Source organism: Aquarana catesbeiana, linkage group LG03 (assembly GCF_042186555.1).
Source record: "Aquarana catesbeiana isolate 2022-GZ linkage group LG03, ASM4218655v1, whole genome shotgun sequence".
Taxonomy (NCBI): domain Eukaryota; kingdom Metazoa; phylum Chordata; class Amphibia; order Anura; family Ranidae; genus Aquarana; species Aquarana catesbeiana.
This window is the reverse complement of record NC_133326.1, coordinates 679,505,015-679,531,081: the sequence shown is the minus strand read 5'-3', so window position 1 is coordinate 679,531,081 and position 26,067 is coordinate 679,505,015. Positions and strand designations below refer to the sequence as shown.

Sequence of the window (26,067 nt, the reverse complement as noted above, 5' to 3'; positions counted from 1 at the left end):
TGGCCACCTCCGACAGACCATCCCTTATGCCCCCACACACAGTTATTTGATGGCAGAGTTATTTTGAATATAAGAAGATAAATAGAGGGCAGCAGTGGCCCGTCCATAGAGGCGCCCCCCGTAATCTCTGTGCACCGGCCCCCAATGACCATGTGGGGCGCATAGAGCTCTAAGGGTCTTTTTATTTTGTGAAGCACGTGATTAGAGATGGAGGCTTCAAAAGGGTTGGGCTTGGGGCGCTGAGGACTGTGCTCTGAGCCCACCCACTTTTGACAATAGTGAATCAACATTCACTATAGTCATCCTGCTTCTCCTCCCAACCAATCAGGACAGGAAGTGGGTCCTGAGACAGAATTTACTGGGAGGAGAAGCCGGGTAAGCCTTCCACGACCTGGATGCGGTAAGTGTGGGGCTTGCGGGCTTGAGAGCAGGACTGGTGAGCAGGAGGAGGGGTGGGTGTGGGGGTTTGTTTGCTACACCCCCGCCCCCCAAAAAATGGAGCACCAGCCACCACTGATAGAGGGGTTATTTGCAAATCCTCTCTCTTTATTGGAGAAAACTAGCCAAATGCAGTCTGTTAATGGAGGATCAGCATGGAAGGATAACCCTATCATGTCAGATAATTTTAGATTTCTTCTCAGCCACCAAGGTGCTACTGTTTCTATCTGAAAGCCCCAGGGGAGCACCAACAAGGACACATGGGACCCCAGACACCACCCAAGTCCACTGGGCCACTAGCAAAGGGGGCTTCACATTTTGGTATTTTAAAGAGACTTCCCAGGAACAGAACATGGAGACCCCATCACCTCAAATTAACAATTTACAGTTGTTTTTTCAGGTGTCCCAAGTCCCAGCTGCTCTCCTGATTCATTCAGTTTGGATGTTGGTATGGTCACTTTTTTTCATATAGATGGCACACAATATTATACTCAATACAAATAAAAAGGTTTTGATCCCAAAATAAACTGCAAGTATCAGAATTTGCTGACCTGTGAAATCCAAGAGAGACAGAAAATAAATATTAGAATGTAATAATTTAGTTTTGTATTATATATTTATTATTAACCACTTAAAGACCAAGCCTCTTTCTGAGATTTCTTGTTTACAAGTTAAAAACGTTTTTTTTTGCTAGAAAATTACTTAGAAAAAAATATATAATGTTTGGGCGTTCTAACACCCTAGAGAATAAAATGGTGGTCTTTGCAATACTTTCTGTCACACCGTATTTGCACAGCGGTCTTACAAGCGCACTTTTTTTTTGGAAAAAATACACTTTTTTTAATTAAAAAATAAGACATCTGTAAAGTTAGCCCAATTGTTTTTTATATTGTGAAAGATAATGTTACGCTGAGTAAATTGATACCCAACATGTCACGCTTCAAAATTGCACCCACTCGTGGAATAGCGACAAACTTTTACCCTTAAGAATCTCCATGGGCAATGTTTAAAAAATTCTACAGGTTGCATGTTTTAAGTTACAGAGGAGGTCTAGGGCTAGAATTATTGCTCTCACTCTACCAATTGGGGCAATACCTCACATATGTTGTTTGACAACCATTTCCATATGCGGGCGCTAGTTACATATGCGTTCGCTTTTGCACGCAAGCTCGTCTGGATGGGGTGCATTTAACCGCTTAAGCCCCAGACCATTTGGCTGGCCAAAAACCAGACCACTTTTTGCGATTCGGCGCTGCGTTGCTTTAACTGACAATCGTGCAACGTGGCTTCCAAAAAAAATTGACGCCCTTTTTTTTCCCCACAAATAGAGCTTTCCTTTGGTGGTATTTGATCATCTCTGCGGTTTATATTTTTTGCGCTATAAACAAAAGAAGATCGACAATTTTGAAAAAAATGCATTATTTTTTACTTTTTGCTATAATAAATATCCCCCCAAAAAATATATAAAAAAAACAAAAAAACATTTTTTTTCCTCAGTTTAGGCTGATACATGTTATTCTTCTACATATTTTTGGTAAAAAAAATAAATTGCAATAAGCGTATATTGATTGGTTTGCGCAAAAGTTATAGCGTCTACAAAATAGGGGATAGTTTTATGGCATTTTTATTATTATTATTATTATTTTTTTACTAGTAATGTCGGCGATCCGTGATTTTTATCATGACTGCGACATTATGGCGGACACGTCGGACAATTTTGACACATTTTTGGGACCATTGGCATTAATACAGCGATCAGTGCGATTAAAATTGCATTGATTACTGTAAAAATGTCACTGGCAGTGAAGGGGTTAAAACTAGGGGGCAGTGAAGGGGTTAATGTGTGTCCTAGGAAGTGTTCTAACTGAAGGGGAGAGGGGACTGTGCAGGGAAACTCTGTATAAACAGACGATCTGTCAGTTCACTCCTCAGAGAACCGTAAACTGTGTGTTTACATACACAGCTCCCGGTTCTCTGTGTGCCTCGAGCGATCGTGGGAGCCCGGCGAGGATCGAGACCGCCGGGCACTTGCATCGGCTCGGGGAGCGAGCGGGGGCGTTTGCGCGCGCCTCCGGTGGCGCGCAAGTGCCCCCTAGTGGCCGTTTATGTTACCGACGTAACATAACGGCGATTCACGCAGCCGAGCCATGTTGCCGCAGTACAAATATGTGGCGGCTGGTCGGCAAGCGGTTAATTTTTTTTTTTTTTTTTTTACATTTATTTTACCTTTTTTTTTTTTTCTACATTTTTACACTGTTTAAAAAAAAATGTGTCACTTTTATTCCTATTACAAGGAATGTGAACAAAAGCATTACAGGGCCTCTTAAATATGAGATCTGGGGTCAAAAAGACCTCAGATATCATATTTACACTAAAATTCAATTTACAGTAAAAAAAAATTAAAAAATGGCCTTTTAAGAGCTATGGGCGGGAGTGACTTTTTCACGTCGCTTCCGCCCTGCAGTGATATGGAGACGGGTGGAGGCCATCTTCCCCCCACTCGTCTCCATACCCAGGCAGGGAACAGACACAATCGCCTCCGCCGCTGCAGACGGCTCCGGTAAGAGGCGAAGGGCACCAGATCGCGGCGGGGGGGCCTCTCCCACCGCCAATAAAATCTTGTGGTGAATCCGCCACAGAGACCACTTTTATCTTGTAGCGGACCTCCCGCTAAAGAAGAGGATACCGGGGTTATGGCAGCTAGCTGCTACCATAACAACGGTATCCTCCTTCAAAGTCATCACGTAAAACGACAGTGGGCGGTCCGGAAGTGGTTAATTTATAGATGCTGTATATTTTTATTGCTTTATTTTGTGATTACACACAGCAGAAGCTGATTGGCGGGGACTGGATTTCCACCAGTATCTGACAATAGTCAGGCAGAAAGACAGAACTATGATCTGCCTATGTAAACAAGGCAGATCACCATTCTCACAGGGAATAAGGGATGGAGTTTGTGTCTCTGCAAAGCAGAGAATAAATTATATCTCTTCCCCTAGTAAGAGCACCTCCCACAGTTCCCATAAACACTGACTAGGCACACAGTTAACCCTTTGATCGCCCATGATAATATCCCCTTTCCAGCCAGTGTCATTAGTACAGTGACAAAGTGTCAAAAGTGTCAGTTAGTGTCAGATTCTCCGCCTCAATATCGCAGCCCCGCTATAAGTCGCTGATCGCCACCATTACTAGTAAAAAAAAAATGCTAAAAAATATCCCATAGTTTGTAGACGCTATAACTTTTATGCAAACCAAGCAATATACGCTTATTGGAATTTTATTTACCAAAAATATGTAGAAGAATACATACAGTCCTAAATTTATGAAGAAATTAGATTTTTTACATTTTTATTGGATGTGTTTTATAGCAGAAAATTAAAAAAAATTTTTTTTTTTTTCAAAATTGTCAGTCTTCTTTTGTTTATAGAGCAAAAATTTTAAAACGCAGAGGTGATCAAATAACACTAAAAGAATGCTTTATTTGTGGGAAAAAATTATATACATTTTATTTGGGTACGATTGTGCAATTTTGAGTTAAAGTTACGCAATTCCATATTGCAAAAAATGGCCTGGTCGTGAAGGGGAGTAGATCCTCCTGGGGTCAAGTGGTTAATTAAAGCCCTACAACGGATACTTAAAAAAAAAATAATAATTTGGGATAACATAAGAATTCGAGTTTTGGTCAAATTTTTGTTTGTGCCCCTATCTGGGGGAATTGCACCTCACTCCATATTTGATGGGTGTCAAGCAGATCAAGAAAGGAAAGGAAATTATGGGGACACAGACAGTCTTAAAATTCTAAAATATAATCTAACCTGGTCCGTGATATTCAAAATAAAAAAAAGGTAGAATTATGCATTAATCACCATGTAATATTTAAAATAGTTTTTTATTCGATTACCAATTTACATTATGTTAAAGCTGTAGTAAAGCCCGCTTGGTGATTTTTACCTACAGGTAGGCCTATAATATGGCCTGTAATAAGGCTTACCAGTAGGTAAAATGAATTGCTCCTAAACCTGCACCATTTAGGAGATATTCACCCTGCATGCAGCCAGTGACAGAGTATGCGCTCTGAAGGTCCGGCAGGAATTTCAGAGCTTCATGCTGGAACCGAAGGCTCCCGCGAGGGTGACATCACCGCGGCTCCGGTCAATCACATAGCCGGACTGCGCAAACCCGGAAGAAAGACAGGGGGAACATGTCAGCCCTCTCAGCTGTAACATTACAACACTAGAGGGCTTCGTTCCAAGGTAAGTATTTCATAATATGCTAGTATGCAATGCAGGGGTTGCACGTGTAGGGGTTCCTTCCAAAAAAGTAAACTGCATTTATACCCTGCTACTCCCATCCACCTTAAACCGAACATAGACTGACTGCTTTTCAAATGTCTCTTTGGTAAACTTGCATTTATGTTACTACTGTTTCACATCCATCTGTAACCTTGTGCACATTATTGTGATGTTTATTTTTGTTTAAGTCTTCCCTAAATTATGGGTTCCCTTATCTTTACAATTCTGGCCCTTTGGTCCTCTTGCAGTTTGATTGTGGTGTGAAAAATTTGCTGTGCTAGCTGTGTGTCTAATATTACCTCCTGATTGATTAATTGCAAAATTCCATCCACACCCATCACAGTATAAAACAAGACCTTCTTTATGGGGAAGCACGTGCAGGGGTTTCTTCCAAAAAAGTGGGCTTCTTTAAATGAGTGGCACTTCCACTCAAATCAACCCTCCTTCCTCTCTGAAACATGCAATCTTTACCTCTCCTTTTCACAGTTGCAGCCTCTCTCCTCAAACTCTCTTTTCTTCACCCCCCTTCTCCACCTCACAATCTGTACATATCACCCTCACTTCTCCCCTCTCCCTATAACTGCACTCATCACCTCTTTCTAACTCTAATCCCACATGCTAAAAAAACTCCCGGGATGCTGGAGAATGTCCCCTCATATAAATCGCATTCTCATATTACCTCCCTTACTCTTCTGCTTCTCCTAACCCCTGGAGATATATCCCCAAAACCTGGGCCTCCCTTATTTAACTGTACCCAACACACCCATCACCCCATATCCTCTGGCAGTATTCTACGCAATTTAGTTTCCATTCCTCTTCTTCCCAAAACCAGACTCCCCTTCTCCTGTGCCCTCTGGAATGCCCGCTCTGTCCACAACAAATTCACCGCCGTTCATGACCTCTTTGTCACTAACTCCTTTTAATCTAATTGCTATCACCAAAACCTGGCTCTATGAATCTGACACTCCTTCTCCTGCTTCCCTCTCCCATGGTGACCTTCTATGGACTCATTTCCCTAGACCTAATGGACGCAAGGGAGGTGGAGTGGGATTCCTCCTACCCCCACAGAGCACCTTCCAGGTTCTTCACTCCCCCCCCCCTCTGTCCCTCTCAGCATTTGAAGTTCACTCTATATGCCTATTCTCTCCAACTCCCATAAGAATTGCTGTGATCTGCCGCCCCTCTGAACCGTTGTTAACTTTCCTCTATGAGTTTTAGGCCTGGTTACCCTACTTTCTCTCTTCTGAAAATTCCCACAATCCTTCTCGGTGACTTCAACATCCCTGTTAATACAAACACTCCTGCTACTTCTAAACTTCTTAGTCTAACCTCCTCATTTGATCTGAAGCAATGGGTACAGGCTTCTACTCACTTTGACGGCAACACCCTTGACCTTGTATTCTCCTACCAATACGCTCCATGCAACCTCTCCAACAATCCTTTACCTCTTTCTGATCACCACCTTATTAGTTTCTCTCTCCCCTGTCTTCCACCACCTATCCCTCCAACCGCCTAAGCATCGCCTGTAGAAACCTTCGCCACTTCAACCCTTCTCTCCTCTGTTCTGCTGCTATTCCTCTATGACAAAATCTCACCCCTGTGCTGCCCCAACCTAGCCACTTCTGTCTACAATAAATCCCTGTCCTCCACCCTGGACAAACTCTCTCTCCCCATTACACACAGAATCAGGCCTTGACCCATACAACCCTGGCAAACAGATGACACCAGAAATCTCAAAAAACGTAGCCATGCTCTAGAGCTTCTGTGGCATAAGACTAAGTCTCTCAATGACTTCAACCAATACAAATATGCCCTCCAAAAATGAAATTCTTGCATCCACACAGCCATCAGACCAATTTTTACCACTCTCATTAACACCTTCTCATCCAGTTCCCGTCAACTCTTCTCTTCGTCCTCCACTGCCTCCCCCACTAACTCACTCACTGCCCAGGAGATTGCTAATCACTTCAAAAATAAGTTTGATACAATTTGTGATGAAATCTCCACTCTACAGGTATCTCCCCAGTAAACACCCCATGTCATCAGGTTTAATTGACACTCCCCTTATTCAAACCTGCTACTATAGACGAAGTTGGTAAACCCCTTTCTAACGCCCACCTAACCACCCCTGTCCCCTGGACCCCATTCCCTCTCAAATACTACGGTCACCCTCTGACTCTATCCTACATTCTTTAACCCACATATTCAGTCGCTTGTCACTGGAAATCCTATAAAAAAATATTTTGCACACAAAATACTAACAACTTACGAAGCCATCCACAACTCAACCCCCAGCTACCTTACTAACCTAGTCTCAAAATACCAATCTGATCGTTCTCTTCGTTCCTCCCAAGACTTCCTACTCTCTAGCGCCTTCGTTACCTCCTCCCATACTCACCTCCAGGACTTCTCCCAAACCTCTACCATCCTATGGAACTCCCTTTGGCTATGTATCTGATTATCTCCTACTCTATTTGCTTTTAGACGATACCTGAAAACCCATCTGTTCAGAGAAGCCTATCCTGCCTTCACCTAAAAACTGTACTTTAATTTTCTCTATCAGCTCCTCCCACACAGTTATTATCTTTTGTATCATTTGACCCTCTCTCCTATATTGTAAGCTCTAACGAGCAGGATCCTCTGATTCCTCCTGTATTTAATTGTATTGTAAATGTATTGTCTGCCCTCATGTTGTAAATCACTGCGCAAAATGTTGGTGCTATATAAATCCTATATTATAATACTGTAATAATAATAATATCTTAAGGTATATTGAAAAGAAAAAAAGTAAATCCTGTACTAATGCATAGAACTTACCTGGACATTCAGCACACAGCAGCAGAAGAGTGAATTCTTCAGCTCAGTGATAGCACAACAAGGGCAGCAGGGGGCAGCAACACACAAGGTGAAAAAGTAAAATATTCAGTTCATTGATAGCTGACCTACCAGGCTGCCACTCTGTTTAAAAATGGTCCTTGGGTTATAAGCTCTGCCCACCCTGCTGCCACTGGCTGCCCCTTCCGGACTAGCCCAGAACCATGTCTGCAGGCTACTAAAACACATTGCAATCAGCCCGCTCACCAGAAATGATGTTCATGTTCCTATGTTATTAAGGACAAAGGCATTTTCCCCAAGCCCTGACCGGTGGACTGTCAGTCATGATGCCCACTGACTTGCTTACTAGCTGAATGACAGCTTCCCTCTAATGGTCTCCAGAGTTGTTACATTGCATTTCTTGTTAAAGTCATACTGTATTTACTGTATTTCCATAGCACATTAGCTCCATCTAGTGGCCATTACTCTATCCTTTCGGCCCCATGTCCAATCATTGTCCAAATCTTGCCACCTCAACCTCTGCAACATCTCCAAAATACGTCCCTTTCTAACCAATGACACCACAAATCTAATTCACTCCCTGGTCATCTCCTGCATAGACCACTGCAGCTCCCTCCTCATTGGCTTACCTTTACATAGACAATACCCCCTTCAGTCTGTTAAGAATGCTGCTGCCAGGCTCATCCACCTTACCAACCACTTAGTATCTGCTACTACTGTGTCACGCCCTCTGTTGGCTCCCACTCACCCAACGAATTAAAGTGGTTGCAAACCCCCTATTGTCACTTTTTACCTATAGGTAAGCCTAGAATAAGGCTTACCTATAGGTAGTGGAAATATCCCCTAAACCTCCGCCGTTTAGGAGATATTTACCTTGTAGTGCGCCGATGTCATCGGCGCATGTGCTGTGAAGAAACGGACCCCCGTGCTGCTTCTTTCTCACAAGTGCCATGACTGACGGCTCCCATGAGCATACACGGGAGTGATGTCACGCGGCTCTGGCCAGTCACAAAGCCAGAGCCAGAGTCAGCGGCCCTGGAAGGTAGAGGGGTTTAGATGGATGCAGCCACCAGCGGGGACAGCACGGGCTTCGTTTGCAGGTAATTGTCACATAATGAGCTAGTATGCGATGCATTCTAGCCCATTATGCTTTTACTTTGCAGGGGAAAGCAGGGGAAAAAAGAGGAAGTAAAACCCATCAGGGTTTACTTCCTCTTTAAGTTCAAAATACTTACAACAACATACAAAGCTATCAACAACTTGGCCCCTAGCTACATCACTAGCCTAGTCTCAAAATATTAACCAAATCGTTCTCTTTGTTCTTTCCAAGACATCCTGCTCTCTAGCTCCCTTATCACCTCCTCCCATGCTTGCTTCCAGGACTTTACCCAAGCCTCTCCCATCCTATGGAACTCTCTACCTCAATCTGTCCGATTATCTTCTACTCTATTTGTTTTTAGACAATCCCTGAAAACCCATTTGTTCAGAGAAGCCTATCCAGCCTTCACCTAACAACTGTACTTTAATTTTCTCCATCAGCTCCTTCCCCACAGCTTTTACCTTTTGTATCACTTGACCCTCCCTATTAGATTGTAAGCTCTAACGAGCAGGATCCTCTGATTCCTCCTGTATTAAATTGCTATTAAATGAAAACTATGGCCAACGTTCTTTGTTCCTACATATCTTGTGGGTTACGGGAGTACACTTACTTTTGTCCTCCTGCAACCCATAGTCAACTGATGATGGGCTTTTGCACATCAGCAGCTGATGAGGCAGAGCTGATCCAGGCTTGGGAAGCATACCAAGTCTAATTAAAATATGTAAAGTGAGATTGTGCGCTAAATACGCTAACAAAATTCAGTAATAAAAATAAATCCGTAATTAATAATAAATAATTGGATAATACATGTATACATAGATAGTGATAATTAATTAAGATAGCTTATATTACTACTAAACCAATATACGGTTGATGGTATCTCATAAAACATTCATATAGTAGTCACGTGACATGTGACGCAATGCATCGGGAGGAGCCAAGTGACGTCATCCGTAGTGCTTTGATTCATACTCGCAGATCAGAGCGAGGAGGAGATCGCGGTGGACGGCTGACTGCTCTATGCGCTCTAATGTGATACCTATACAGTGAGTGCACCTTGTTTGTGTTGCCATGATGCTCTAATTGAAAAGTTCATTGCGCAATGAAAGTTTTCTTCAATTTCGTTCATGCAAACAAATATAAATTATTGGAGCCAAAATACCAGCGGATCACCAAAATCTCAGTGAGGCTCAGTGAGGCAGGTGTAATTGGAATGTAGGCTGAACTCTATCTATTAAGGGAGAAAATCAATCTACCAGTGAACACCAGCTGTTTTTTTTTAAAAGTTAATAAATGGCTTGATATTTATACTCATTGGGGACTACTCTATGAATGTTTTATGAGATACCATCAACCGTATATTGGTTTAGTAGTAATATAAGCTATCCTAATTAATTATCACTATCTATGTATACATGTATTATGCAATTATTTATTATTAATTACGGATTTATTTTTATCACTGAATTTTGTTAGCGTATTTAGCGCACTTTACATATTTTAATTTTTTTGAGTGGTATCAGAACACTATGGTAGAGGTACAGCTTTATACACATTATGTAAATTAATTAGTTTGAGGGAGAAGTGCAATATTAATACACACCATTAATTTTGGAATATTAATAATTTTTTTCATCATCTTAATATCTAATTTTATCACTTGAATATTGGAATATCACGTCACCTATAACAGATTTTAATAGAATTTTATATTCTCACATCACTACAAATTTTATAATTTTATATTTTTGCAACACTATAATACAAATCACAACATCACCTGTATATTCCATTAGCGCTTTAGTTTACTATAATCTTAATATACCAAGTCCGATATTGTTGGGATCCACCACACTGCCTGATTGACAGCTGGTTCCGCCTTTTAGTGTGCAGCTGAGAGCTGGAGCCAGCCACTCGCTTCTCCGCCCTTACCCCAGCCTGGAGCCAACGCAGCACAAGGACTTGTAGTTCTCAATGGATCAAAACTGCAGTGACATCACCACACTTGTAGTTCATTGATACCTCCTCCAGCTCCACAACTGAAGGTTTGTACCTCAGTACAGACCCAAGCTGGAGGAAGAACCTGCAGGAGGCAGAGCATTGCACCAATGATCATTTGATCACAGTTGCAAAACTTTTCAGGCTCAAATGTGAAAAGTTATTATGAGTACATTTTGGCTTTTTGCAATATGGGTGTATTTATTCTTTTTAAAAAGGTACAATTCTCCTTTAAGCCCTGTAATGCATAAAAATGTTTGTACATTTAATGAGAATGAAAAAAATAAAGTAATTTATACCTGTGGAGGTCTGATTTTTTACGCTTCGATATAATTGCGTCCCGTTCCCGTATTTCAGCACTGAGTTGGTCTTGTCAGTTCCAATACAAAATTTCAGCATCACAAAGCAGTAGTAGGTGGTGGTATCTGTATCTTGGGCCCCGTTTATTTGGAGATCAGTTGATCCATTCAGCTGAGTTCTTCCACTGTAATTGTGATGAACCATCAGATCAGAGGGGTGATAGGCGTAGGGTCCCGTTGGGCTACCCACTCTCCAGAAAACTCCACTCCACAGAAGGTTTCGGTCCGGTGGGACGGTGTATGAGCAGCTGATGGTGACTGAGGTTCCTTTATTAGCCGTTATATTTTCAGGCTGAGTGACTGTGAACTTGGGATCATTCTGAGTAGGATCTGGGAAGAGAAAGTGTTCTACATTGAAAGAAAATATATAGTGAGCAAATTTTTGGTGGGGGATGGATTTTTGGCACTCTAGGCTTACAACGGGTGTCATTCAACCCAGGAGGACAACCATCACTGCGGTTACCAAGTGACTTTGGTGTTTTACGCTCAAGCAGGACCGAGTCATTGTAATAATATGAATTTCCACTCCTAAAGCAAAACTCAGCTAAACAGCTAAATTTGCAAACAAAATACATATAATGAATGTGAGTTGTTTTACCTACCATAGGATACTTATTTCTGGCCACCCAATATTAAGATATGCCCAGCTCTGCCACACAGCAAAACCCTGCCTGGCAGAAGGGGAGATCGGATTTTTTTTCTGCTGTATTTAAAGCAGAATTTTACCCATAAAAACATAACGTTCTTTAACAAGGAAAACACATTCCACATTAATAATGATGCTACCAACATTAGTGTGTGCTGTAAATTGTATCCAGCCTTGCTCCTGTTTCGTCTTGTTGGAGGCGGCCATTTTGTTGAAGCCCAGAGCCCCTGAGCAGCACTAAATCTTTAGGCTGTCAGCAGATCTGCCTCTGCCTTTTTTGCATACCAGAGCCTTAATCCGAGAATGCAGCTTAGCTGACCAGGAAAGGGAAGGGGATGGGTGTGTGGCTCCCCTATCCTGAACTATACCAAGCCATGTGTCCTCAACATGGGAGGGTGTCTCCCTGGCAAAGCACTTTGTCCCCATATTGATGAGGACAAGGGCCTCTTCCCCACAACCCTGGATGGTGGTTACATATTATTATTATTATTATTATTAAGGATTTAAATAGTGCCAACAGTTTGAGCAGTGCTTTACAATATAAAGAGTGACACTATGGTTACAATTCAATTCAATACAGGAGGTTAGGGGGGTACTGCTCCTGAAAGCCTAAAAATCTAATAGGTTGTGGGGGTCTGTCGGCAGGGTCTTATTGAAAACTTATTTGATAATAAGGGGGCACCCAGATGCTGCCCCCCCCCCACATGAATACTGTAAGTATGGGATATATAGAACCTATAAATAAAGACACTCATACATTTGAAAAGTCTTTTAAAAACATTTACAACATACATTATTTGAAGAGTATCCAATTTTGTACACCATACCTCTTGACACACACCTCGTACTCTTCTGCGATAATTGCAAAGGCCCAAAGATCTTTGAGTTATATAGAGGAATTCAAAGATGATATAGGTAATAGGATCAATACCCCTGAGGATATTATATATATACACAGATTTGTGTAAGGTATTCTATGATATGTCTCATTTACAACACTTTTTGGATTCTTTGACTCTACCGACTTTATCGTAGGTGGATTGCTCCCTATTAGATTCCCCTCTTACCTTGGAGGAGCTGCAGAAAGCGGTTGCTAGTATTCCTAATAATAAGGCTCCAGGAGCCGGTGGTTTGCAATGTATATGCAAAACATTATTGGGTGACTCTGTTGCCTAAGCTATTGGCTGCGTTCAATGAAGCATTTGAAGGTCATTATCGCATTCTATGAACGAAGCCTTGATAGTTGGATTGTTAAAACCAGATAAAAAAAACCCCTTATTGCCAGAGTCTTATCACCCAATTTCATTACTTATGATGGACATGAAATTTTTAGTAATGAAATTGGGTGATATGACTCTGGCAATAAGGTTTTTTTTATCTTTTTTTATGTTTTGCATATACATTGCAACCCACCGGCTCCTGGAGCCTTGTTATTAGGAATACTAGCAACCGCTTTCTGCAGCTCCTCCAAGGTAAGAGGGGAATCTAATAGAGAGCAAATAGCCAATCAATTGTCTTATTGGAAAATTAATTAATCCGGATCAATCCAGTTTTATACCAACCAGATCCTTGGCTTCCAATATTTGATGTTTGTTCCCTAATTTGCAAATTTCAGCAGTTAAGGCAACAGAGAAATCCTTTTCTTGAATGCAGCCAAGGCCTTTGATAGTATAGAATGGAATTTTTCTTTGGCAGGTATTGCAAAGATTTGGCTTTGACAACCATTTTATAAACTGTGTTAAGCTCATATATGCATCCCCTATAGCACACATACAAGTTAATGGGAGGCTTTCTGAATCTCTTTCAGAGAGAGAGAGTGTAGGCAGTTGCAGTCTACTTTCTCCCCTGTAGGAGGTGCTCTTCTGCAGTGGTATTGTTGTTGGAGATGAAGTCGAGAGGAACAAAATTCCTTTATAGTTTACTGGGTCACTGGAGAAGCATTTAATTGGATGTTGCTGTCCCATGTGACTCTGGAAGCCATCTTGGGTCAGACAGAGCCATTTTAAGGCCGTGGCTACCAGGTTTGGTGCGCATTTTCGAGTTGGTAGAATAGGGACATGTACCTTGCTTGTTAGAGACATGTAAGAGTCCAGGGCTTACTACACATGCACCAATGGCGCGTTGCCGCAAGAGGAAATCCATGCCAACTGAGCATGCACCAAAGACGCCTCAGTGCGCCAACCCGCACCTACTCAGAAGACCTGATGGAAAAAGGCGGGAAAATGCTCAGGAGGCGCACAAGAAGTGACCTCAACCTGATGGAAAAATGCCCAGGAGCCACACAGGAAGTGACCTCATACTTCCCTATATAAAGATATAAGTAGATAAATCCGCGCTTAGGACTATGAAAGAGCTGCTGCCTCTCCCTAATTAGTTCCCCAAGGGGTCTAATTACATGGATATAGTGGATAATATGGGAGTACAGATGGCGCTGCCCTAATATGTAAAACAATTTGTGATAGGTTGAATATCAGGATATAAGACCTATATTCGCCACATTCAAACCCTTGGGAGCTCTATCATTATGTGCCTTAATACGGTCTAACCCACAAGAATAAGTGTATATGTGAAAAGGTGGTAATAAATATAAAATAATAGAGGATTGCTCTCCTAACACCTCAGTGAAAAAAGTTGCCTCACATGTTAAAAATTGGGCACCTTATGTGAAAATAGTGAAAGAAATAGTTCTATAAGAGTTATTTGTTTAAATTAAAATAAAAATTAATTGTTTAAAATAACCCCAAAGTTCAAAAGTATTGTGACAATATGGCGCCTATTACGGGGAAAAAAGATACCTATTAGGTGAAAGCCATATATGGAATAAAGTGTCAAGTGCATGTGCTAATTTATCTCTACCAAATTTTGTAAAGCTGATGAATATTAAATAATAAATAATAAATACAATTAACCCCAAAATTCATAAGTATTGTGACAATATGGCGCCTGGAATAGAAATTTTTTTTTTTTAAAAAGAGAACAACCTTATGTGAAAATAAAGTGTCAATGCAGACTCCAGTGTGTGGCTCTCAGAGTTATTAACCAATGTGTCAATATTAAGATCTCTATTGATGTTCCGAAATCTGATGAATGTTAGATCCCACAGGAAATCATACATAAAATGTTATATATAGAGAATGTTTTTACAGCTGTAGTTATAAAAAGGCCTCTTAAAATATATTATCCATTCAAGACCAGAGTGTTCATATAGCAAGATGATATATAAGCAAAATTCAGTGATTCGACCTCAGGAACAGCAGTAGACAACAATGACTTCTGTGTGTACATCTGAAACGGTGACTTGAAGTGCTTGCCCCCCAGTGCTCCCCCACTCACCAGAAATAAACACCCCTACAGGGGTACCGAGCGACAGAGTGGGTGCCTTGGGGTGGTGTAGTTCCGATACTGCTACTCTGCCTCTGTGCTGTGTGATCCCTTGATTGGTTTCAGGATGAGATGTGCTTTCCAGATGGACCAGACTGCTTCACCGTTTACCACCTATATCTGTTAGACTCTCCAAGATCCCAAAGAAAGAAAAACAGGGGGCTTCCTTCGTGAAGTATGTCCAGTATTTTATTGCTCATAAACATTCCAGAAATTCCAAAACTCCATAAATGTGACCTGGAAACCTATTTGACTACTCTTGATTGCTGCTTGCCATTGACCTCAGATTTGTACCTTGACCATTCTACTTCTTTGTCCCTTTTGGACTCAGCTGTCACCTTGGAAACAACCCCGGCTTGGATCTCAACTATTCTTCTTCTTACATAGCGGCTGTATATAGTGTAGTAAATGAGAGTAGCAAAATTACATTTCTAAAGGAAAAAATGTCATTTTAAACTGCTGGCGGCTGTAACGTATTGCTGAATCCTGGCAATATAGATAAAAGTAAATTAAAAAATGGCATGGGTCCCCCCAGTCCATAACAGGCCCTTTGGGTCTGGTATGGTTATTAAGGGGAACCCCGTGCCAATTTTTTTTTTTTAAATGGTGTGGGCTTCCCCCCCAAAATCCATAATAGTCCCTTCAGGTCTGGTATGGATTTTAAAAGGGAACCCCCCTCCAAAATGAAAAAAAAAAAAAAATCTATACCAGACCCTGAGCACATAACTGAGCACCGGTTTGCCTTTTGAACCCTAGGGGGCTCGTGCACACCACCAAAGACACGACACTGGAGCAAATGCACGTGACCGCTGGTCGCGATGACCGCTGGGCACCCGCGATTGCTCCACACAGAGACAGAACGAAGATCTGTCAATATAAACAGACAGATCTCTGTGCTGTCAGAGGTGAGGAGAGTGATCTGTTGTTCATACTAAGTATGAACAACAATCGCTCTCCTCACCCAGTCAGTCCCCTCCCCCCACAGTTAGAATCACTCCCTAGGGAACACAGTTAACCCCTTGATCATCCCCTAGTGTTAACCCCTTACCTGCCAGTGACATTTACACAGTAATCAGTGCATTTTTATAGCACTGATCACTGCATAAATGCCATTGGTCCCAAAAATGTGTTAAAAGTGTCCGATCTGTCCACCATAATGTCGCAGTCCCGCTAAAAATCACTGATCACCACCATTACTAGTAAAAAAAAAACAAATAATAAAAATGCCAAAAATCTTTCCCCTATTTTGTAGATGCTATAACTTTTGCGCAACCAATCAATATATCCTTTTTGCGATTTTTATTACCAAATATATGTAGAAGAATACATAGCGGCCTAAACTGAGGAAAAAATTTTCATTTTTGAAAAAAAATTGGGGATATTTATTATAGCAAAAAAAGTACAAAATATTGTGTTTTTAAATTGACGCTTTTTTTTGTTTATAGCACAAAAAATAAAAACCGCAGAGATGATCAAATACCACCAAAAGAAAGCTCTATTTCTGGGAAAAAAAAATACGTCAATTTTGTTTGGGTACAACGTTGCACGACTGCGCAATTGTCAGTTAAAGCGACGCAGTGCCGTATCGCAAAAAATGGCCTGTTTATTGAGCAGCCAAATCTTCTGGGGCTGAAGTGGTTAAACTGTCTAAAACCATGGAAAAAAAGTCTGCAATATTTTGGCACATCAAGTCCTTTCAGAACTTCTTAAAAGAATATATAAACCCTTTTGGACTAATGCCCCGTACACACGGTCGGATTTTCCGATGGAAAATGTTTGATCGGGGCGTGTTGTCGGACATTCCAACTGTGTGTGGGCTCCATCGAACATTTTCCATCGGATTTTCCGACACACAAAGTTTGAGAGCAGGCTATAAAATTTTCCGACAACAAAATCCGATCACGTCAATTCCGACCGTGTGTGGCCAGTTCCGACGCACAAAGTGCCACGCATGCTCAGAAGGAAAACACACATAGGCGTATAATTGAACCAAAAATTCCTTTATTAAGGGCTCTCAACCAAACAAAGAGGGAGGCAACACTGGAAAAACAGCAGAAATTGGCAAAGCCTTTGGCCCCCAGGGCACACATCAATTATTTTACTGCAAAATTGGTGGCCTGAGGAGTCCATATCTAAAGGAGTGCAGTCTGGTCCAGAAGTCCCAGAGATCCTGAAAGCAGCAGATGACATCTGTGTCCCCAGGCTGTGGTCATACAAGAGGCTGCATCTTTTGTCAGACTAGACTAAACCCAGGGCCATCACTCTCTGGTCTTCCTTCCACACTTCCTTCCACGCTGTGGTTGTGGTGGTGGAGTTGTGGCAGCAGGAGGAGGAGGCGGAGGAGGATGGTCCAACTCAATCACGTCGGTATTGGGTGTGATTTCGCCACTCACCCCCTTAGTTAGGACTTTATAAATAAGTTTCTCACACATGAGGCGTTGGCCCTCCAGCATGCCCTTCAGTTTGGTGGCAGACATGCAGGCAAAGGCCTCTTCAGGAGTGGGTAAGGCTCTGAGGGACACAGAAGCCTCCTGAATGAGAATGAGCGCTGAATCCTGCACGTGACTCCCCTTCCTGGGTCTTTTGTATGGAAGGCGGAGGGGAGGAACCTGTGATTCGGTCAGGCTTGACTGGTCCCAGGCTTCTCCTGGCTGCAACTTAGCCCCGCCTCCTCCTGGCTGCCACTAACCCCTGCCTCCTCCTGGCTGCCACATTCCACAGCCTCCTCCTGGCTGCCACATTCCACAGCCTCCTCCTGGATGAGGTCTTCCTGTGTAAGAAAAAGGGACATAGTTTTAGTTTTTGATTCATCAATCACACACAATTGTCACCTCATGACTGTTGCAAATTGAATGTTAAGAAATATAACTGATGATCATTCTGAGCCCAGCATTTTTCATTCTTGTCCCAAATATTTTTGCCCACTACTGTCTATTGATATGTAAAACACTTTAATAAATCAGCAATTAGTGATCAATAATAACATCTAGTAAACATCATTTATTTATTGTCCAGAAATCTGTAGAAGAATGCTATACCTCCATCTGGGCTCCTCCACTTCTTCCTGGCTGGAAGTCCCAGGTTGGACATCGGAAGCCTCAGATGGGGTGGAAGAGTGGAAGGAAGGGTTGAGAGGGATTCCCTGACAGAAATCGCAGTCTCTCATAGTACCACAGCCTGGGGACATAAATATCATCTGCTACAGCTCCGGATCTCTGGGAATCCGTGACCTTCTTGCGCTCCCTTAGATAAGTGCTCCTCAGGCCACCAATTTTGGTTTTTAAATAGGGGATGGTTGCCGTGGGGACCACCGGCATCACCAACTCCAGCAGTTTCTCCAGCGCTGCCTGCCTCTTTTGTTTATTATTATAATGTGGATGTTTCACCTGCCACAGACAGGGCAGCTCCCTGTACTTGTCTATGAACAGGGGGAGGAAGTTGTGGTCATTGAAGCCATCCATTTTATCTGCAAGACACAACACAAACCCTAATGTCAGGCAAAACTCTCCTAATCTTGTTACAATATAGGCCTCAATCTAGAAGCAGTATAGGCCCAAGTTTAGATCTTACCTTCGTTATCACGATCGGCGCCTCCGATACTCCTTCCTCCGCTCACAGATTGTATGTACTACGCACGCGTGTTACGCTTTATACACACTGCGCATGCGTGTAACTCCGCTCGCCCCTGACGTTCTTTCTAGTCTATTCAGGTGCGTGCTAATTACAGCAACGAGGTGGAGGGGGAGGAAAGCCCGGAGCTGGAAACGTCTGGATCCAGAAGGAGAAGATTTAAGGCCTCAAATATGTCCTTTGGGGAGATGTTGGAGATGGTGGACATCCTGAAGAGGGCCGACTATGACGGGAAGTATGGACCTTTCCCCAACCCCAATGTCAGGAAGGCCAAGATAATGGCGAAAGTGGTCAAAAGTCTGCACCGGAATTTCGGGGTGCGACGATCGAAAGATCAGCTCAGGAAGCGGTGGTCGGACATTCAAATTAAGAGAACACGAGCAGTACAGAAAGATCCGGAGAGTGCTGCAAAAAAGTAAGTAGTTGTGCTGTGTTCCTATTCTTTTCGTGTTTATTACTTTCGTGCTGCTCCATGTGCTTTTCTTAACTGTTGTACAGTTCAAAATGGCAACTTTCATGTTCATGGGCACATTATTTGTTCGTATCAAACATTTTTTTTTCGGCCTATAAAACACCATTGTTTTTGCCATATGCATTTGACCACATTTTTTAGGGCCTACTTGTATGAAAATAATTTGGTTGTGTAGATGGGTTTGTTACTAGAATGAAATGCAAACTAGATTCTGTGTAAGGAGAGGACACTCAGCAGCAGTTTTCACATCTGGACACTGGAGCACTAGTGTGGGACACAAGAACACCCTTTTTATTAGGGGGCCCACACAGGTGCTCCAGTGTATACTATAGGGGTGTCTCCATCTGTGAAGCTTGGACAAAACAGGTAAAGTATTGAAGCTTGACAAAGGACACTAAAATTTCTACATCTTGGAACTCTGCCAAAATAGACAATTGTACCCCACTTCCAAGCAATGTTTCATATTTATAGTTATTCCCTCAAATATCTGTGTGCTAAGTATACCATTTTTTTTTAACATAGGGGAGAAAAGACTCAGAGGACAGGTTGCAATCGAGGGAAAGATGAATGCGGCCAAGTACAGGGATATCCTGGACGAAAACCTTCTCCAGAGTGCTCAGGACCTCAGACTGGGCCAAAGGTTTACCTTCCAACAAGTTAATGACCCTAATCACACAGCTAAAATAATGAAGGAGTGGCTTCACAACAACTCCGTGACTGTTTTTGAATGGTCCAGCCAGAGCCCTGACTTAAACCCAATTGAGCATCTCTGCAGAGACCTAAAAATGGCTGTCCACCAACGTTTACCATCCAACCTGACAGAACTGTAGAGGATCTGCAAGGAGGAATGGCAGAGGATCCCCAAATCCAGGTGTGAAAAACTTGTTGCATCTTTCCCAAAAATACCCATGGCTGTATTAGATCAAAAGGGTGCTTCTACTGAGAGGCGGCTCTCTAATTAGGCAAAGTAGGCGGTGGCCTAAAGCCTCGCACTCACAGGGGCCTCGCAAAACCCGCCTACTTTGCTGAACGTGAATGAGAGGGGAATGTCCCTGGTCAGCGGGTAAAGCCATGCAGGTTCCAGCTGTGTCGGCTGTAACATCCCCCTCACACGGAGAACAGATCATGATCTCTACTGTCTCCTAGCCTTCTCAGAAAGCCGACATCAGAGCTTGAAGTTGGGGAGGAGGGGGGCTGGATTGTGAGCTGCACTATGCTCATTCAGTGCAGGAGAAATGGCCTGAGCTGAGGTTGTGTACACTGTGCACACTGAGTGCCTCCTCTCTGTAGCTGCAGCCATACCAGTGCTCATACAGGAGATGGACGATCCCCCTGGGTTTGCTGGCTGGATCGGAGCTTGCACAGTCTGAGCAGCAGGAGAGGTGGGCGGAGCAGGCTAAGAAAGTTCATTACACTGCGCACTCTGCAGCACCGATCACTGTCCAGCCCAGCAGTCACCAGAGCTCTCCCCAGACGAGCACACAAGCTCTTCATTCAATCCATGGAAGCTGCTAGTAAGGTGAGGTGCTAATGTATTTATTGCTGGATTACTAGTATCAGCAGTAGGGATGAGCTTCGTGTTCGAGTCGAACACATGTTCGACTCGAACATCGTCTGTTCGCCCGTTCGCCGAATTGCGAACGATATGGGCCGTTCGCGCCAAATTTGTGTGGAGCGTCACGGCTCATAATTCACTGCGGCATCGCAGTGCATTGCTGGTTGATGATTGGCCAAGCATGCACTATGACCCGCATGCTTGGCCAATCACAGTGCCGTCTGAACAGAGAGCCGTAATTGGCCAAAGCCAAGGAGGCTTTGGCCAATTATGGCTCAGGGGATTTAGTACACGCCCCACACTATATAAGGCCGCCTGCACGGCGGCCCTGTGTAGTGTGTGTTCCGGCGTTCATAGATAGAGAGAGAGAGAGAGAGACAGACAGTGTCATTTGATTTGAGTTAGATAGATTAGGCAGAACAGTCAGTCAGTTAGCTGCACTTACAGTGTATTGTGTATATATATGCATCCCAGGTGTTGCATATATATATATATATATATATATATATATATATATATATATATATATACACACATACATACACACACTGTATTCAGTTTAGCTAGATCCGTTCCTGTTATCTTCTTACTGACAGGCAGGCTTGTCTTGTTACAGTATATACAGCTACCTGAAGAAAATTGCTGGTGTTCTTTTGATCCTATTAGTACCACAGTCAGGCAGCTAGACTATTTACAGTTAGTGCAGTGCGTCCTGCTCACAGTGTTCAGCTAAAACTACAAGTTAGTGGGGTGCGTCCTGCTCACAGTGTTCAGCTAAACCTACAAGTTAGTGTGGTGCGCCCACCTCACAGTGTTCAGCTAAACCTACAAGTTAGTGCGGTGCGTCCTGCTCACAGTGTTCAGCTAAACCTAGAAGTTGGTGCGGTGCGTCCTGCTCACAGTGTTCAGCTAAACCTACAAGTTAGTGTAGTGAGACCTCTGCACAGTGTTCATCTAAAGCTACAAGTTAGTGCAGTGCGTCCTGCTCACAGTGTTCAGCTAGATCCATTCCTGTTATCTTCTTACTGACAGGAAGGCTTGTCTTGTTACAGTATTTACAACTACCTGAAGAAAATTGCTGGTGTTCTTTTGATCCTATTAGTACCACAGTCAGGCAGCTAGACTATTTACAGTTAGTGCAGTGCGTCCTGCTCACAGTGTTCAGCTAAACCTACAAGTTAGTGCGGTGCGTCCTGCTCACAGTGTTCAGCTAAAACTACAAGTTAGTGTGGTGCGTCCTCCTCACAGTGTCCAGCTAAACCTACAAGTTATTTTTTTGCGAACTCTGCACAGTGTTCAGCTAAAGCTACCTGTAGAAGGTTGGTGGTGTTTTCCTGATCCTATCACTACCGCAGGCAGCTAAAAAAGCTACAAGTTAGTTTTTTGTGAGCTCTGCACAGTGTTCAGCTAAAGCTACCTGTTGAAGGTTGGTGGTGTTCTCATACTACAGTCAGGCAGTTGATTTTGCTAGCTGCAGTATCAGTACATATTTATATATATATATATATATCCCAGCTTAGTGCAGCTACAGGCCATTAGTATGTCTGGAAGGCCAAGAAGGAGAGGCAGACAGTCACAAGCCAATAAGAGAGGGCAAGCAGGCTCTGTGTCTAGTGCTGGTCGTGGAGACGGTGCATCCTCATCAGCACGTGGCCGTGGGACACGCTTGGCCTTTTTTTCGGCAGCTGGCCGTGTTGAGCCGCAACATGCGGAAGACTTGGTTGAGTGGATGACCAAGCTGTCCTCATCCTCCTCATCCTCTCTCACCCATGCCCAGGGTACTTTGTCTGGCAAAGCAGCGGCCTCTTCCCTTGGCTCAATGTCATCAGTGACTCCTTCCCTAGCCCCACCATGTCCTCCTGAGGAGTCCCTCCAACTGTTTGACCACAGTGTTGGGTACATGCTCCAGGAGGATTCCCAGTGTTTGGAAGGCTCTGATGATGATACTGAGCTCGATAAAGGCAGTAAAGTGAGCACGGACAGAGGGGGTGCCCAAGAAGGACAGCAATCTGGCAGTCATGCTCCCCCTGCTGCAGCATACTGCCAGGTTTGCTCCAGTGATGAGGAGGGAGGGGATGATGAGGTCACTGACTCAACATGGGTGCCTGATAGGAGAGAGGATGAGGAGGAGGCGGCACATCACCAACGAGGCAGGATGCCCTCCAGGGGCCAGCCTAAGGGCAGCACCTTGACTGCATCACACCCCAAAGCTCCACATGTGCAGGGCACTGCAGTCTCTGCGCGTTATTCAAAAAGTTCTTTGGTGTGAGACGAGTGCATCAGATCGCACCGCTATTTGCAACATATGTCTCAAGCGTATCTCGCGTGGCCAAAACATCTCCTGCTTGGGTACCACATGCTTGACCAGACATATGTTGACCTGCCATGCAGTTCGTTGGCAAGTGTATCTAAAAGACCCACACCAAAGAACAAAGAGGACCTCTCCTTGCTCCTCATCAGCTGAGATCTCCAACCCCACTATACCTTCAGTCCTCTCTGAGACCTGCAGTGAGAGGAATGAAGGTGTAGAATTAGGTGTGTCACAGCCAAGTACTTGTGGGCAATGTGCTTTTGGTACACCGACGTCAGATTGTACCAGGCAAATTTCCCTGCCCCAGCTGCTGCACCGCTGAAAGAAGTTTGCTCCCAGCCATCCACATGCCCAGCGGTTGAATGCTAGCTTGGCAAAATTGCTAGCACTTCAACTACTGCCTTTTCAGTTGGTAGACTCTGCCCTCTTCCGTGAGTTTGTGGAATGTGCGGTTCCTCAGTGGCAGGTAGCCAAACGCCACTTTTTCTCACGGAAGGTGATTCCGGCTCTCTACCAGCATGTGGAAGGCAATGTCCATGACTCGCTGGACAAGGTGGTCAGCGGTAAGGTGCATATTACCGCTGACTCATGGTCCAGCAGGCATGGACAGGGACGTTACCTAAGTTTCACGGCGCATTGGGTGACTCTGCTGGCAGCTGGGAAGGATGCAGGACAAGGTGCAGTAGTGTTGGAGGTTGTTCCGCCACCACGCCTCCAAAATGCTAATGATTGTGACACACCTCTCTCCTCCACCCCCTCCTCTTCTTCTTCTTCCTCCATGGCCTCTTCCTGTGCTTTGTCCTTGGAACCATCGGTGCTCCATAGCCGTTCAAGGGGCTACGCAAGTACGCAGGCCAAAAGATGCCATGCGGTGCTTGAGCTGGTGTGCTTGGGGGACAGGAGCCACACTGGGGCAGAGGTTCTGTCAGCTCTGCAGGGGCAGGTTCAGAGGTGGTTGACGCCACGCCAACTTAAGGCAGGAATGGTGGTTTGCGACAATGGCACCAACCTCCTCTCTGCCCTCCAACAGGGACAAATGACCCATCTGCCCTGTTTGGCTCATGTCCTTAACTTGGTGGTGCAGCGGTTCTTGGGCAGGTACCCGGGCTTACAGGATGTCCTGAGGCAGGCCAGGAAAGTCTGTGTGCATTTCCGCCAGTCATATAATGCCAGTGCTTGGCTGACGGACCTCCAAAAGGAGTTTAACCTGCCCAAGAACCGCCTAATCTGTGACATGCCCACCAGGTGGAACTCAACGTTGGCCATGCTGCAGCGGCTGCACACGCAGCAGAGGGCCATCAATGAGTACCTGTGCAACTATGGCACCAGGACAGGGTCAGGGGAGCTTGTTTTTTTTTCCCCACGCCAGTGGGCCATGATCAGGGATGCATGCACTGTCCTGTCACCATTTGAGGAGGCCACGAGGATGGTGAGCAGTGACAATGCATGCATCAGTGACACTGTCCCTTGTCCACCTGTTGGAGCACACGCTGCATGGAATAATGGACAGGGCACTTGAGGCAGAACAGAGGCAGGAAGAGGAGGACTTCCTTAGCTCTCAAGGCCCCCTTTATCCAGACAGTGTTCCTGCGTGCCCGCCGATCACACAGGAAGAGGACGAGGAGGAGGAGGAAGATTGTGTCAGTATGGTGGTGGAGCCTGGCACTCAGCATCAGCAGCAGTCTTTAAGGGATCAGTCCCAAGAAACACATGGACTTGTACGTGGCTGGGAGGAGGTGGCTGCGGACCATGTCGTCCTTAGTGACCCAGAGGACTCCGGACCGAATGCCTCAGCAAACCTACGCTGCATGGCCTCCCTGATCCTGCAAAGCCTGCGTAAGGATCCTCGTATTCGTGGTATCAAGGAGAAGGACTAATACTGGCTGGCAACCCTCCTTGATCCACGTTACAAGGGTAAGGTTGTGGACCTTACCTTGCCATTGCAGAGGGAGCAGAGGATGAAACATCTTTGGGAGGCCTTGCAGAAAGGTCTGTGCAACGCGGTCCCAGAGACTGGGAGGTTACAAACTCCTGTTTCTGGACAACGTGTTGCTGAGGCTTCGGTCAGTCAAAGAAGGAGCGGTGGAGAAGGTGGCCGTCTGACCGATGCGTTCAGACAATTTTTTGGTCCGCAGCCCCAAGGTATGATCGGTTCCAGCAACCATCGCCAGCGTCTGTTTTACATGGTGCAGGAATAGCTAGGGTCAAGATCTGACTTGGACACCTTTTCCACCGAAAATCCTCTGGGTTACTGGGTCTTGAGGATGGATCACTGGCCAGAGCTTGCACAGTATGCAATTGAGCTGCTGGCCTGTCCTGCATCCAGCGTTCTTTCGGAACGCACATTCAGTGCTGCTGGAGGCTTTGTTACCGATCACAGGGTGCGTTTGTCCACCGACTCGGTCGATCGACTGACCTTCATAAAAATGAATCAGTCTTGGATCACCACCAGCTACCAAGCACCTGATGCTGATGTAACCGAATAATTTTTTTTTTAAATCTCAGATCCCTTCAAAGACTGCCTATGCTGATGCTGAGTGACTATCCCTGAGTAATTATCCTCTTCCTCCTCAATCATCACGCTGATAGCTTGTAAGAACATTTTTGGTTCTGGGCGCCACCACCAGTGCCTAAGGCCCAATTTTTCAGCCCCTGTTTAACAGGAGCGTGTAATTACAATTTTTGATGCAATACTTTGCAGCAGGGCTTGTTTCTGCGTTACAACTAGAGTATCTGTGAGGGGTTGCAGTGTTGTGGCACCAGCACCAGTGCCTAAGGCCCATTATTTCAGCCCCTGTTTAACAGGGGCGTGTAATTACAATTTTTGATCTAATATTTCACAGCAGGGCCCATTTCTGCACCCACCAAGAGCGAGTGAGGACTTACAGTGTTGTGGCACCAGCACCACCACCACCAAAGGCCCAATTTTTCTGCCCTTGTTCAACAGGGGCATGTAATTACCATTCTTGATCTAATATTTCACAGCAGGGCCCATTTCTGCACCCACCAAGGCCCAAATTTCTGCTGAGTATATAGGGTAGGCCCCTACTT

General features: G+C 44.2%; 1 protein-coding gene across 1 annotated transcript in view; it reads right to left on the bottom strand.

The window, feature by feature from the left end:
• Positions 1 to 744: 744 nt before the first annotated feature.
• Positions 745 to 26,067, bottom strand: part of LOC141134745 (protein turtle homolog B-like) — a 57,960-nt gene continuing 32,637 nt past the window's right edge. Inside the window, exons 4-5 of the mRNA XM_073624184.1 lie at positions 10,962 to 11,351; positions 745 to 989 (exon numbers count right to left, since the gene is read on the bottom strand). Of these exons, the coding sequence (XP_073480285.1) occupies positions 868 to 989; positions 10,962 to 11,351 (512 nt within the window). The 3' untranslated portion in view covers positions 745 to 867. The remainder of the gene's footprint in view (positions 990 to 10,961; positions 11,352 to 26,067) is intronic.